The 16,105-nt window shown below is 50.3% G+C and overlaps 1 protein-coding gene across 1 annotated transcript; it reads right to left on the reverse strand.

Annotated features, from left to right (window-relative positions):
- Positions 1 to 1,156: 1,156 nt before the first annotated feature.
- Positions 1,157 to 16,054, reverse strand: Spry4 (sprouty RTK signaling antagonist 4). The gene is given in 2 exon segments (NM_001106150.1): positions 1,157 to 5,658; positions 15,804 to 16,054. A coding segment is annotated over 1 exon segment (903 nt). The 5' UTR covers positions 5,612 to 5,658; positions 15,804 to 16,054; the 3' UTR covers positions 1,157 to 4,708.
- Positions 16,055 to 16,105: the final 51 nt, after the last annotated feature.

A 16,105-nucleotide genomic window follows, 5' to 3' on the forward strand; every position in this document is an offset into this window, starting at 1 on the left:
AGTGAACCAGATGAGTCAACTCATGACAGACACTATTAGGGACCAAAGTGTCACTTCTGCAGGGCTGGTAAAAGTTACATGGCCAGAAAGCAGCAGGGGCTCAAGGCTCTCCAAGTTCACTGTAGAATGGGACCAGGGGGTCATGTGGTGGTGGCACACGCTTTTAATCCTAGCACTCAGAAGCAGAGGCAGGCAGATTTCTGTGAGTTCAAGGCCAGCCTGGTTTAGTTTCAGGACAGGTGAAGCTACCAAGAGTGGAACCAGAGGTTCCAAAACCTCAAAGGGGAACAAGGATTGAATCCTAATGATGCCATTAGTGACCAAGAGAAGGAACAGAGCCAGGCATGGTAGTGCCTGCCTTTTACCCCAACACTTGCAACACAGGGGTGGGCAGATTCTGGAGTCTTAGAAGCCATTCAGTGGTCAGAGGCCTTAAGAGAGGTTAAGACCTTGGTTTGAGGTCTTGTTAGTCCAGTAAAAATCTGCTGGAAACGCTACTGCTTAGCCTTTTGAAGCCTGTGGATCTCGCAGCATCAGGACAATTTGGCCCTTCCTTTCCCCAACCTGTAGATTTTTTTTTTTTACTTCAGAAACTTTTTTGCCCATCTGTATGACTAGAATGCCCATGGCCTGGCTTAGCAATACACTTTTTTTTTTTAAAGTTTTATTTTATATATGTGAGTACACTGTAGCTGTCGTCAGACACACCAGAAGAGGGCATCAGATCTCATTACAGATGGTTGTGAGCCACCATGTGGTTGCTGGGGATTGAAATCAGGACCTCTGGAAGAGCAGTCAGTGCTCTTACCGCTGAGCCATCTCTCCAGCCCCGGCAACACACTTTTAATGCTATCCTGGGCTAGCATTATCTTGGGCTAGCAAAGACTAACAAAGGACAAGAAAACTTAAAAGCCCAGATACCCTGTGTGAGGGGACAAGGGACCCAGGATTTTGTGCCCTTGGCTTCACTCTGAAACAGAAAGTTCTTTAGTAGCATTCCCAATTAGGATGAGGGTCTGCCCAGTCTAGACGCCCAGCCTGTTTGTTGTGTGCACACCCCCCCATGTGGCTTAGAGTGTGGAATTTCTGCTGGGTGAGGATGTCAGGCAAACGAACGCAAGCGACACAGATGAGGATGGCAGCCATGTATATATTTAACAATATATATTTATAGATATCTTCTAGATCAGTACATTCAGTTTTTAACTTGTTTTTTTCTTCACAAACAGAAGAACTCTTACAATAGTAGACTTTCTAAAATAAATACTATTAAAATAGAGCTTCAAAATAAATATTTTTTACAAAGGAAACCTTTCGTGGTAACTTTTGTGGTGGGGGGTGAACAGGGGGGCTACAGTGACACAGGAATGTGGTGGAGTGGGTGCTGGGGCACAGCTCTAGTGCTGCTAACAGGAAATCAACCACAGGACACAAGAGAAAAGCAAGCTAAGAAACAGCACAGCCACCCACAATCAAAATGGAAACACAGGACTGACATCCACCATTACAGATCAGGGAGGGCACGGAGCTACTCACCAAATGCATAACTGGGAGGCCAGGGAAGCCCCGGATGTCCTAGTAAATTATACAGTGCAAATCTGTGCTGCCCACACACCTTAGCCATTTCTTGGAGCAGCACTGGAGACCACGCTGCTTCCGAGTGATGGGTACCTGGGTTCTGGCCCCGACCAACTTGGTGTATGTTGCCCCCTTGGGGCTGTGATCCAGCTGGGCCCCATCCATGCGGATGGCATTAGCTCAAAGGACCCATCACAATCACAAGGATGCCTCCCACCATGCCATCTGAGAAGGGCCTGAGAACAGAGTAAGGGCTGCTCTTTGCTCCCTTCAGTTTGGCTTAAGGAGCTTGGATTGTGCTTGGAAGGTGTGGCTAGCCTAGACTCAGACCCCACAGGAATACCAGTCTTTCCCTACAATGCGGGAAACCCAGGAGCCAAGGTACTTTAAGCAACATCCCGGATGCCGTCCTCGGCTTCAGGCACAACTGACACGCACCCCGGTCTAGAGTGAGGACCAGCTGGTGTGTCTTAAATGATGTAACTCAGCCAAGCAAGCTGCAAATGCTAGCAAACAAGTCAGAAACAGCTACAGAAATGTTCTGTTTGTGAGAACCTGTGCTCTCAATGCCTGTTGCCTGGCAAGGGGGCTGGGGGGGCCCTATAAACAAACTACCCCATTTTTGTGTATTTGCATTCCCCATGTGTAGGTGTCTGTCAAGAAGCCAGAGAAAAACAGAGCAGAGGAAAAAGGATGCTTCCTTCATCCCATTCCCTTACCACTGAGTAAGTGGGTCCCAAGGTAAACTCCTGGGGGGAGGGGGAGGGAGAGTTCTGCAGACATCATTCCCAAACCAAAACAAGGGTGTGTGTTGGGGTGAAGCAAACCAAAACCCATAAAAATCTGTGTTTACAGCTATGTACACAACATCAGGGTTTGGGAGGGGTTGCCAGGAAACAGAGTCTGTGTGGGAGAAGGTGTGTGTATGTAAATGTCATGTGTATGTGCGCATACACAGCCTATGTAACTCAACTATCCACAGAAGTGTGTAGACCAAGATCGCCAAAGTGCAGCTTGCCACTGGGTCAGCTGTCCTGTGGAGACAGATTGAGGGACAGAGGGAGAGACCCTGGGCAAAGCTCCCAGGCTTCTTGGAAAGAGTGCACGTGTGCGCTATCATTTTGGGGGAGTTTCCCTGCACACACCTCATCCGAGGAAAACATCTCCAGCCCCTTCAGAAAGCTTCTATAATACATTCAATTAGTGTTAAGTGGTTTGCTGATCGTGGGGTTTGTCTTCTATCTTTCCTTCCAATCTGTGCAAGAACACTGCAATTGTGGCAAGGGCAGGTGAGGTGTATGGATTAGCTGTAGACGATGAAGATGCAGGATTTTATACTTGCCTTTTACAAGCCAGTAAATGTTACATAAATAAAGCTGAAAACAAAACCCTCCCTCTTCCTCAGATCAATAAATACCTATGGTTACTATTAACTTATTCTAAATCATAAAGTGTTACTACTACTACTACTACTACTACTACTACTACTACTACTACTACTACTACTAGTAGCTTCCAAGGTGGGGGTGGGGGTGAATCCTTGAGAAAAGAGCAATAGGTACACTCCACTCACAGCTACCTGCCTCCTTATTTCCTCCCTGGGGGCAGCTCACTCCAAGAACCAGAACTGTTCCACAGGATTTTTGCCTAATGCTCTCCCAATTTTACCTGGGGTACCTCTTCTGACCCAGGTGCTATCTCTTGATTCAGAGGCAGGGATGGAGACAAAATACTACACAAAGCAAAAAAAACAAAAAAACAAAAACAAAAACACCAAAGAAACAAAACAAAACCCCACGCAACGGCTGGGGGCAAGGACCAGAGACACTGTAGCCTTCTGCATGCAACAAGTACCTACCCACTGGACGTGCTGCGCGCTTTCTGAGTCCTTTAGCACCGTGTGAGAAAGAGTTGCTACGTCTTTGGGGGCTGTTGGGAGGGGTGTGTGTGTGCTGCACACAAAAAAAGTGGGGCTCAAACCCAGCAGCCCCTGGAGAATCGATCCCCACCCTCTCTGGCATCTTCTGACTTCCCCACCGGGGCCTCCTAACACTAAAATAGACTCTGTCATCTCTCTATGTACATAAAGACAGACGCATCACTATACACAAAAAGCAAGCAGCAGAATCAGAAGAAAACCCAACCCCAGTTCGGCTCAACTGTCATTCTGCCAATGGGAGGTACGGCCTCTTCTTTGCCATTCTTGATGTGCAGGGGGCGGGGGAAACGCTCCTTGAGGTGGCTTGCCCCCAGATTTTGAAATCAGCCCTTCCTGGGGGTGGCCCAAAAGGAAGCAAGTTGTTGTATTATTACTGTTTCAACACCGATAGCATCTAGTTTAATTAAACATATAAAAACACCATGGCTGGATCCAGAGACCACAGCCTCAGACTCATTGGCAAAATGATATTTGGTCTTGCTTGTGTCATCCTGGCCTTCTTAACCCAGCAAGTTTCTACAAAGAATTTGAGTAGTAAGAGCTCAGGACACATAGCAGGCAGGCCAGTCTGTGACTTGGTTAAGAACCGGAGGATGGTGTGATGAGTGGACACCGCCGGGTAAGTGATGGAAGCTAGGAGGAACACACTGTCAGGCGGTTCCTCATCCATCCGGCGGCTCCAGGGTGGCAGCTTACCGGCCATTTTGTTCTCAGCCATCAAGTACATACAGCAGGAATTGCTACGGTGCACCCTCAAGAGGCCAAGGCCAACAGGCATGGACAGAAGCGGAAAGATAGAAGTCAAGGCTCTGAGGGTCTTCCTCGAGGTATCTCACCTCCCATTAGCTGTTCCTCCCAGGTAGGAGCAGAGAGAATGGCAGAGTGGGAGGGAGAAGAGGGGCTGGGAAGGCCATTGAGTGGCTGAACTTGCAGATTTTGTGTCCACATCTGTCTTCAGTCTTCTGAAATAGGAAAACTGCCCCCTTACACATCCCGACACTGTCACTGCTGTTTAACAAAGTTTCAAGACCATGAAAACCCCCAAAGTGTATCTTCATCCTTTTGGGGACTCGAGGCTAGGCAGTAGTGTTCTCTGCCAGTTTCTTCCCAATCTAGGATTTAGGAGAGGACAGATGAGCAAGGTCAGCCTCAGGAGACTGGCAGGAGGGACTGCAGTCTTCATCCAAAGTGTCAGAAAGGCTTGTCGGACCTGCTGGCCTTGGTGTCCCCACTGGCTGCCTTGCAGATGACGCTGTTCGTGTGCTTGCAGCGGCAACCGGGACGTCTCAGGCGGTCATAGCCGCGCTGGGCCAGCTTGACGCAGCCCGTGGCTGGCAGGTAGCACAGCAGACAGGGCAGCACCAGAGAGAGGGCGCCCATGAAGGACCAGCGGGCGCAGCAGTTGGAGCCGGAGCAGGAGCAGGGATGGTCAGCACAAGAGCCCTCATCATCCTCGTTAGTACAGTGGTAGAAGATACCTTGCACCAGGCACATGCACGTGCTGTAGTTGACCAGGGTCTGGGCGGAGCACAGGCACTCCTGGTTGCACACCCAGCAGGAGGGTAACGTCCGAGGGGACGCACACTCCTTGCACTTACACTTCCCACAGGCCTCGCACAGCAAGAAGTGCTTGTCTAGCTCTGGTGGAGCTGCTGGGCCCTTGAGGTCCAGTGGCTTACAGTGGACCACCTTGGGCTGGAGGCGAACAGCCCTGGGGGAGGCCTGCTCAGTCACCGGTGGTGGAGCCATGTGATCCAGGAGCCGCTGGTCAGAGGAAGTGCTGCTGCTGCTGCTTACAGAGCTGGGCCGACCGCTGAAGGAGATCCAGTGGTGAGTAACATCCTGGTCACAGCGGGCAGGTGTAGGAGCCAGCTCTGGGGCCCCACCCCGGGGCCGCTTGGGACCCGTGGCAGGGGCCAGGCTAGGGTTGTCTATGTAGTCATTCTCCACGTGGCTGGTCTTCATCTGGTCAATGGGCAAGATGGTGAGTGGGTGCTGGAGCCGGCTGTGGGGCACTCTGCTGTCAAGGAGGGGCTGCACCATGACTGAGCTGGGATTCAAAGGGACGCCGCTCTGTGGAATCGGGGGCTCCATGAGGCTGGAGGTCCTGAACTGCACCAAGAGACAGGCTTCTAGGGGTCCTGGAGGAGAGGAAGGAAGAAGAGAAAATGGATTCTGAGTATCAATACATGGCCTGTTACTACACACTCCTCAATCTTAAAACGAGGCCTTGGGAGCCTAAATAAAACGGAAGCTAGATTCCTTCAGTGATCTTCCTAGAAATGCCCGAGGCGTAAATGATCAAAATTGACAACAATACTGGAAGAAATAACATCTCGTGGGCTGAAGTGCAGCTTGGTGGAAGAGGGCTTCCCTATCCTGCCTCACAGGTTCTGGCTCTGGTTATCGGCACCACAGGTGGGGGTTAGGGGTGGGAGGTCTACACCCGTAAACCCAGAACTTGGAAAGTGGAAGCAAAGGGGAATAGCCTTGGCTACAGACTGGGAGCCTGTCTCAAAGACAGCTTTAATCCTAAAAGCATTGCTGTGAACAAGTTACAACTTCCTTAAATTGTTTTTTTTTTTGGGGGGGGGGGGAGGGGGTGTCTCTGTGTAGCCCTGGCTAACCTGAACTCACTCTGTAGGCCAGACTGGCCTCAAACTCAAGAGATCCATATGCTCCCCGGGGCTGGGATTAATGGCATGTGCCATCACTGCCTGGCTTACATTATTTTTTTTTTTTTTTTTCGGGGCTGGGGACCGAACCCAGGACCTTGCGCTTCCTAGGCAAGCGCTCTACCACTGAGCCAAATCCCCAACCCCTACATTATTTTTAATGGGTGTGTGGATGGGGGGGACGGGGGACAACGACAACAGACGGAGGGACAAAACTCCTCTTAGGGGACAGTGTCTTCTGTCTCCTCCCACCTTTATGTATGATGACAATGCTTGAGCTCTGGTCCTCAGGCTTGTGAACAAGCACCTATAGCAAAGGAGCCATCTTGCCCCTCCTTTGGGGGAGAGAGAATAGCAGGGAGGTCTCACTGTGCAGTCCGGGGCTGGCCCCTGGAACTCAATGTTTTGACAGGTTGGCCTTGAATTCACAGGGGTCCACCTGCCCCTGTAGTGTTGAGTGCTGGGACCCTGAATTGTCCGTCTTTAACGGGGTTATTTTGAGGATTAAATGAGAAAATGTACACCTGCTACCTAGCACACAGCTAGGTACATAGAAAGCACTAAACAATTCATCACCACCTCAAAATAAAACCATTTTGACTTCCTAAACAAGCACTTCCAAGCCTTGCAGGGACTGTGCCGGGCACAGAGGGCCATGTATGTGGTTGATACAACAGCTCCTGTGTGCTCCCTGGAGCTCATGGGCTGGATAAACAAAAGCCTTCAATTTGGATACTGAGAAGGAAGGGATGCATCTGATGCCTGCTCATCCAGGACATTAACCTATTACTCCCACTTCCAAGAGCAGCAGCCGCCAGCAGCCAATAACCCCCGGGTAGGTGAGCTCCCAGCAACTTGCATGGGAAATCCTCTCAAGGGGTACTCACATCACCCATTTTCAAGTGCTGAGCTGAACATTCAGACTAAATGCTACTTACTAGAATAGCTAAGCCAGCCCTAGATCAGTTTCTAATTTCACTGAGAGAGTGCAATTTTAAGTTGGCATAGGGCCAGAGATTCAACTGCAGTGCCTGACACGGAACCCCAGGAAGTCACTTAAATCAAAGAGCGGAAACGGCTTGGTTCAAATTTAGAAAGTGCACATTGTTTTCTATTAGAAGTGCCATTTCCTTGCCTGCTGACCTTTACATTTGGAATTCGGATGGAGATCAATTTAAAGAAATAGCAGCAGAAGGCCGGGACCTCGGCTTAAAGGAGACATGATTTGGAATCCAAAGGAAAGATTACACTGTGGGAAGATTTCACAAAGAACTTCAAGGGACTGGGGGAAGGGAAGGATGAGAAGAGGAAGAAGGGTCTTCAGAAAGACAACACACAATGGGCTGCCAAGGTGTGTCAAGGATGGTGTTTCTGTAAGGGCCTCTTCAAGATGCTAATGACAGTTCCTGTCTCTCAATGGTTTATATGGCAGCAAAGGTGTTGCCAAGGGGATGTGAGGTAGGTTTCTAGTTCTGTTTTTTTTTTTTTTTTCTTTTTTCCCCTACTTGCTGGGACCATCTTGGTATCACAAGACAGTGACACCTGGCTCCCTGGGACTCAAACTATGGTAAAGTCTTTGTGGTGATGGAGGGAGAAGGCTGAGGAAACTCACTGCTAACTATGCTTGCCGCAGCTCTGAGATGAGGTGCTTTTATGGATGCTTCTAGTCTGCATGAAATAAGGGCTATCACACAGCATTGGTCTATGCATCACCTATGCCACCAAACACGAAAACTCCAGTCTTCTCTACATGGTTCAGCGCTCGTCACCAGACAGTTCCCAGTCACACAGGGCACTGACTACTGGCTCTGAAGGTCTTTCTTCATACACTATACCCCTGTCTGTCTTGGATGAAGTCTACCAAGTGCAGGGCCCCCAAAGTTCTCTTCAGTGAAATCAGAACTCTTTTTTAACTGTCGGTTTATTGAGACAAGGTCTCACGTTATATGCTAGGTAGGCCTGAAACTTACGATACTATGTAATAGCCCAGGCTGGTCTTGAACTCATAGGTGGTGTGTTCTCTTTCCTCAGCCTCCCAACCGCCATGATTACAGGTGTGAGGCACCGCGCACAGCACAGAGCATCATCACCTTTGAGTCGGTTTGCCTCAGCCACCTGGCAGGCCTGTCACTGAAGAACATTCTTTTGTCAAGTGAACTGTTGTGGTCAGGGTGGGGAAGAAGCATCCATCCACAGAGGGCATCTCTAAGGAATGCTACCTTTCAGATAGTACACTTGTTCTAAGGAGATTCCCAAGGCCTTTCCTCTAACCAGCTAGTTAGAAGCCCCAGGTTCTAGTCCAGGGTCTTTGGTTAAAGGGGGGAAAATGTACCTTTTGCATAATATAAAGCACCACAAGTAAGACTCTCAGGTCTCAGCCAAGTCGTGTTTCAGCCAGAACCTTCCTCCTCGGACAAGGACAAGAAGAGCCTCTGATTACAGAAAGCCCAGGTTGGGAACACCTGCTAACAAAATGCCTGTGGAAGCTTCAAGTGGCTCCATATTGGCCCTTGTAGCTAGGGTTTTTATCTCAGGACCGAGCACAGAGCTGATCACGCAATAGGAGGAAGAAATGATGCCCTTAAGCCATGGAGTCAGACTGATTTCCCAAGCAGGTCACCAAAACAGCTGCACTTCTTGCAGAAGCAAACGCTCAGGCAACTGAAGGATGCTTAACAACACATCCTGGAATCGGTGACGGACACCGAAGCCAGGAAGTCAGTTTGCAGCAGCCACTGGAGGCAGTGAGGATAGTGCTATCCACAGGCTCCCACCATGCTCCAGGGGCAGCTGTTAACATCTGGGCTGACAGTCTAGGCCAGCCTTGAGAAGAGTGTGGGATCTCAGCCCCCAGTGACTCAGCTCTCTCAGGACACGCAGCATCTGACATTTGGTTCGAGAAGGCATCTCCCTGCGATAACCCTCAACCCTCCCAGCCAGCCTCTCAGCAAACCCTGATGGGGTGAGACACAGCTCACACTTGCTTAGGCCTGCCCCAGCCAGCCTCTCAGAGCCTCTGCTGAATTGATGTGGCTGATTGAGAAAGTCAAACAACTTCCTAAACTGCAGGTCTGACAACCGCTCGGCACAACCTACTCCCCGCCTGGCAAAACCCCCCAGGTCTGAGTTCTATTCCCAAGCTCAGTCTCCACCCTGGGACACTTCCACCCCTCAGTTTGCCGTGCATCCTTGCAGGTGTTAAGTGCACCTCCACAGGCACCTCTGCTTCTCCTCCAAGGAAGAGAATTATATAACATAAACGGGAGAGGAGGCTTTGCCTCGGTAAGTTGTTGGGAAGAGCTAGATGGTCAATTTGAAGATTCTGGATGGAAATGATGCCAATCCCGCACTTAACCAAGGAGGTGCCTCACGGCTCTATGATTAGCATGAGAAGGAACTTTCTGTCACCTCACCTTAACCAAATAAGATTGATAATAATTGCTAATTATTAGAAGGGCTAATATGGAGCACTTCCTGGTGCCAGGCTTTCTGCTGGACCTGGTCGTGTATTCTCTCATTTACTCTTCTCTGTTTTTTAGCAGATAGCGCCCATTCTGACGTTAGAAATCAAAGCACGGGGCTAGGAAGAAGGCTGGTCAGCAGAGCGCTTGTTGTGCAAGCGGCGGACCTAAGTTCTGGTCCCTAAAGCACAGTTTTGTCAGGTCTGCAATCCTAGTGTAATGAAGACCACAAGCCCCATAGCTTACTGACACCACTAGATTATCAGAGTTCAGTGGAGAGACATCATATCTATCGAGGGACCTGAGGAATGCAGTTAGCAAATTAAGGGCACTTGCTGTTCTTGGAGAGGACCTGGGTTTAGTCGCTAGCACCCTCATGGTGGCTCTCAATTGTGTATATCTCGAATTCCAGGGAAATCTGACACCCTCTTCTGGCCTCCAAGAACATCAGGTATGCGTGTGGTATACATACATGCATACTAACAGTCATGTAAGATAGAGAGCCATTGGGGAAGACAACACTTCTGTGCACACGCATGCCGGGGAAGGTACTTTAAAGTACAAAGGGTCACAGGGTGGAGCAAGTGACCAACATGGAAGGTGTTCCTATTCAGTCATGTGACCCTGTGGCTGAAGTCTAGGAGCCCTAGCTGACAATGACTGGTGGAAGTTTTCCTTACTGCAGGCGATGCAAGGAAAAGTGTATAAGCACCAATCATTTTCCTAGCCATGGGTCCTTCAGTTACCGCCAGCCCTAGGGTGTGACTGGAGGTGGAGAGACAGGTTCAGTAACCTAGTCAGCAGATCAATGACTCCAGATAGGGCGTTTGTCCCTGATGGCTAGCTAAAAATTTCAATCCAGTTTTTTTTTTTTTTTTTGGCTACTTTTTCTGTCACTTTATGTTGTGAAGTCTTTATGTAGATGACCTCACAGGGTTTCACTGTAAAAATAGCCCTTAAAGGATGCGGAACTACTGAGGTGAGAGGGGATTCCCTCCCTCCTCACCCACCAAGCTATGCTTTGGGGAGGGGGCTCCTTAGGCATCTCTGATGACCGAGTTTCCAGTGCAGGTGTGTGTGTGTGGGGAGGGAGAGCCACTGAAGGAAACTAGAAGAGGCCAGGGCTGATGAATCAGCAAGCTCCCCACCCCCACCCTTTCCCACCACAGTCCCTTGATGGTCTGGCGGCTCAGAGCTTGACCATCACTGCCAGTGGTACCTGGGGGAGGGAATTGGCCACTGGCTACAAGGATCAAGAGGCACATCAACTCTTCTCACAAGCTGGTCATCCTACCCTAAGAAGGGGAGCTGGGAAATACTGGGGAAACCTGCCCGTTGCACATTAAAACCTCCAAGTCAGCTAATGACAAACTGGCCAGAAGCTCTGAATGAACGCACAGTTTCTCTGCTGCCCATTCAGTCTTATCGGGTTCCTCCACAAGAGGGTTGTTTAACCCTTTAAAACAATTCAAAATAAAGGTCATGGCTGCGGGAGCCCACCCACCCCTCTGGAACACCAATGCCTGGTCCTTTGTGACCCTGTCCCAGTTTAGTTAATTAAGCTACAGCCAGATAACGACTTACTGCTTTTAGAAAGACCCTTAAGAGAGGGGGTAGGGGAAGTCAGGGACTTCCCTCTCTGTGCCTTATGGGGGAAGCCAATTTGTGAAGCAAGGCAGCTGAATTTGTCTGAGGACACACCCTCACTCGCTCCCTATTTTACTAGCACTAAAGAACTCACAGCTGGCCATGTTAGGGATCACAAAAGAGAACAGTGGTCCTCCACCCTTCTCCCCATCACCAGTTTCCAGCCCTTTCCCCTCCCCCTTGTTGTACTTTGAGCAATTTTAACCCGTTTCAAGTTTCTGCTTCGCCGTATGCATACCCCCGTACTTGTCTGCCCAGTACCCCACGTAGAGGGATCAGAAGCCACGCCACAAAGGGGAATAAATGGAGTCTGCTAACCAGTAGTACCAATTGTGAACTACTTGTTCAAGCCGAAGTGTAGCATACGACCCGAAGCCTTCAGAGCCCTGTCATGTACCTTGGAAGGCTTCTTTTTACAAGTCATCAAGATGGTCTTATTGTCTCCCTAAGCTCCACCAAGAAACAGAACTGACAATAGATTTTTAGCTCACTCTTGGGATTGAACAGGAAATGACTTCCCCCTTTCCCAGCCAGAAACAGACAGACAAGGGAAACGGTTCTGCAAGTGGCCACCTGCCCTGGGGCCCCTTCCCCTCCTCCACTAGACCTAGAACATCTGTGCTCTCCCTACAACGCCTTGCTTCCTCCCTTCCTTCACAGACTGGAGGCCCTTCCTCGGTAAGAACCACCTTATCACAGCTGAACAGCAGGGCCCCTTAAGCCTGACCACATGTCGTGGATACATTCTCCAACCTAGTCAGCTGTTCCGGATATGCAGGGGAGCCCTAGCTCCCTTAGAGCCAACAATACCCTTTTGCATCAGAGGTACTTCCTGTGCCTTTTATTCAAAATGTCTTTAAAACTAGACCCTCCTCCTAGGAGTACAGGATTAACAGGGAACCCCAGTCCTAGCCACTCATTAGCAGCCCTACTGGTTGCCTCTGGTCCCTCAGGCTCTTGGGGAGTTTGTTCTGCATTAAGTTCTATCCTTACCAGCCCCTAGCCTGGGCTGAAAGAACCAATAATATACAAATTTCCCTGTGTTAGTCATTGTCCCTTTGCAAAAACCTAGTCACTGTATTCCTCTTCCCTACCATCCTTATTAAGAAGCAAACAAACAAACAAAACCTGCTGTAAAATGGGAACCGTGGAGCCTGCTTATAATACCAACACACTCAGGAGGTAGTCAGAGGCAGGAGGATTGCTCTAAGTTGGAGGTCAGCATGTCTACATGCGAAGTTCCAGGTCAGTCAAGATCTTGTTTCAAAAAAAAAATAAACAAACAAACAAAACCAAGACAAAACAACTTCTAACTCCTTGTGATAGCACACCTGTAAAACCAGCACCCAGGATTAAAGGAGGCTGGAGAGTTACCTTGGTGGTCAGGAGAACATACTGGCCTTCAGGAGGACCTGAGTTTGATTTCCAGCACCAACGTCACACAGTTTACAACTGCCAGGAACTCCAGTTCCAGGGCATCCAACACCTTAGGCTTCAGTGAGCAACTGCATTCACATGAAGTACCCACAGATGCAATTAAGAACAAGAAAACCTTTTCTTAACAACAACAACAAAAAAGGTCAGGATTAGCCTGTCCCTACAGGACAAGACCCTGTTTCAAATGAGCAAGCCAGCTGGCAGATAAGAAACCCTGTTCAGTCTGCTCCCCAAGCTCCAAACATTCTAGTAGACTAAGTCAAATGGTAGGAATTCTCCCTCAGCTAGGCACACAGAACTCCCTGGGCTCCACCAGAGGACAGGCACCCTTAGATTCAGAACCAAAAGAGGGCTCTTTCTCCTTAGGCCATCTTGAACACCTAGGCCATATCTAACAGGCATGATTTCACGGAAAATGTTAGCTGGCTACAGCTACACAAGTCTTTAATCTCAGCACTTGGGAGGCAAAGACAGGAGGAACTCTGAGTTTGAAGTCAAGCAGGACTAGATAATGAGTACGTGACTCAAAAAATAATTTAAAAATGTTATACAAATCCACAAACAGGGCAGAAAGATACCATGTTAAGCGACACTTGACAGCAGAAAGTGAATTTAAAGCCCTTATATATGATCCAAAGACGTTAAAACCCCAGAGTAACACATTTCAAAAGACAAACTTAAGAACATGTTGATGGGTTTTTCGTCTCCCTTAATTTTGGATCACTGAATTTGCCTTCATTTGTTTTCTGTTGTTTTAGAAAGTCAGCCAAACCCCTGGGCACATATAGTGCTAAGTTTGCAAGATAGTGAAAAAGAAGTATGAACTGGGCAAAGGGTGATTTCCAAATTGCCAATTCAGGAAGGAGATACAGGCAACAAGGACCACAGCTGCCCAGCCTCCCACCTTCCCTGAATGGATCCAATCTCTGTGCGGTCTGTCTCCTCCCACCCGACTGAACCAAAGCTGTGGTTGAGGTTGCGGTTTCTGAGGGAAAGGTCGTGGGACCCGAGGAGAGAGAGCTGGGACATCCCAGAAGGAAAGTGACTCTTGAACTTAGGTCTAAAAATTTGAGATGGAACAGAACCAAGGGACGTCGTTCAAGGGCCTTCAACCTAGCTGTCCACCTAGAGTTCAGCCATCTAACTACCCCACCAGCACAGTTCAATTGCTCTAGCCTGGTGAGAATTTTTCTGGAACCAAGGGACCCTCTTTTTCAAAGAAGTAGTAGCAATCAAGAAATTAAAACTCAGGCGTGTCAACACTACAACTTCTTTCTTTCAGAGAAAGAGCCTGAGCAACCGTAGTCCTTTCCTTCCAGACCCATTCACATCCGCATGCGCTAGAGCCGGGTTAGAAGCAGAAAATTTCAGATGTTTATGCTCCATTTGTGTGAAGATCCGGAGAACTCTAAACATTGTGAAATCCAGCAGTGCAATATTGGGTAGGGCCTTAGGCCAGACGGAACTTATTAAGAGATTGATAAACCCCTATTTCCCAACCGCTCTAGGTCTCACCTTCCAGCTCTGTGCCGCGTAGAGGCCTGTCAGGAAGGTTGCAGCACTGGTCAGCTACAGAGGAGATGTGCAGGACTCCTGCCTTCCCCCAGGTTCCCTTGCCTCTCCTGAAAATGGGGGAATCACGCCACTGGTTTGGAGACATTGATGAGGAGAGACTGCCACTGAGTTTGAGGACCCCAAGGAATCGATCTTTTCCTCGCAGCATCACAGTGTCTGAGAAGCCTCCTTGCGCAGTGGGAGGCCTTCTGCCCTGAGCCAGGCCTGACAATATGGATGCCCAGCCAACAGCTTTCCCTTTTACTCAGCCAGCATGCAATCCCCTCCAGCCCATGTCGCCAAGAACTCCATCCCTCTCAGCCCTTCAAGTCATGCAACCATCTTTCTGCCTCTCGCCTCCTTTGCTCACAACCCCCAGCTCCCAATCAAATGAATTGAGAAACCGTCTTCTTGCCCAAGAGCAGCTACTGTAAATGCTTTTTGATCGTCTGCTTGGAGAGAGAGTTGGGCACAGCCGTGGCCCCAGTGATGAAGCCAAGCTCCAGCTGCCGGGGTTGGCCAAGCCCGTCCTCCCCCTTACCCTCCTCAATGCCCCCGTGGCCCTGGCGACTCCGAATTTTTCAGAACATACCGTCTTTATCCTCTATTCTCGGTGTTGTCAAGTCTGGTACCAACAAGGAGGGAAAGTGGGCACCTTATCTCTCCTACGCACGCAACCTCTTCCTCCAGCTCCCACACGCCCGGCGTTATGTAAACGCACCTTCAGCCCCCACCACAGCCTTAGCGAGAGGCCCAGGGGCCCTGGGGCTTGGCAAAGATCGATGTCTGAGGATAGGGGGGCACCGGGTGGCTAAAGAGCCTCAGGCCCAGAAGGAGCGAAACAAGGCAGTTGTACAGCATAAAATGAGGCAGCCGAGCAAAGGTCAGACGGCCTGGAACCTCCTCGCCAAGGAGAGGGAGCAGAAAACCTCAGTCCTTGGCCGGCCCCACGCTGACCATCCAGTAGGAAAGCATAAGGATAGGAAACCTTGTCCACCACGGCTCGGAACCAAGAAAGAAAAAGCTACGTCGAGCATAGGCCGCTGAGGCGGGCTGGGAAGACCCACGAGAGAGCTGGCACCGTGGGCACGAAGCCCGGGGGTGGGCGAGTCGCCCAAACCTAGGGCGCCCCCCAGTCCCAAGCGGTCGCTCCAGAGCGAGCCCGGGGCTGCGGGTTCCAGCGCTCAAGGAGAGTGGTGGTAGAAGAGGCCAGGCCAGAGGCAAACTCCCCTGACACGCACAGGGCTTCCAGAGTCGCACAGGGCGCGGAAGCCGGGCTTGGCAATGCCCGGGGTCGAAAACGGCAGTGCCAGGCTGTGAACACCCCCAGCTCCGTGCCGGCCGGGCGCGCCTGGTAGCTGCGGTGTACCGCAAGGGACCCGAGGAGGCGCACGCCGAGGGAAGGGACACCAAAGGGGATCGAAATAGTGCACCATTGGCCCCAGCCCGAGGGGAGCCGCGTCACGGCATCGAGGGGGTACTTTTGGTTCCCCAAACCGGTTGTGGACTTACTTTGAGGAGCTGCAGAGTCACAAGCATCGCTCCACGTCTGTGTAAATCCCCGAACCAGAGTGGGTCAGTCGCCGTTGTACTCACAGACGCCAAGTCAGAGGAGCCGGTAAGGCTCTCTGAGTCCTGCAGCGCCAGCTCCGCGCTGTCAGCTCAGCTCGCTGCCTCGGCGGCGATGTTGCAACCCTTGCCTGGGAAAATGGCTTTTTTATGAATGGGAGGGCAGCGAGCTCCAGTGCGCACGCGCGCCGCTCGCGATTCTATGAATGGGTGGGCACAAGCGACCCCGTACGCGCATGCGCTAG

Source organism: Rattus norvegicus, chromosome 18, assembly GCF_021556685.1.
Source record: "Rattus norvegicus strain SHRSP/BbbUtx chromosome 18, alternate assembly SHRSP_T2T, whole genome shotgun sequence".
NCBI classification, from domain to species: domain Eukaryota; kingdom Metazoa; phylum Chordata; class Mammalia; order Rodentia; family Muridae; genus Rattus; species Rattus norvegicus.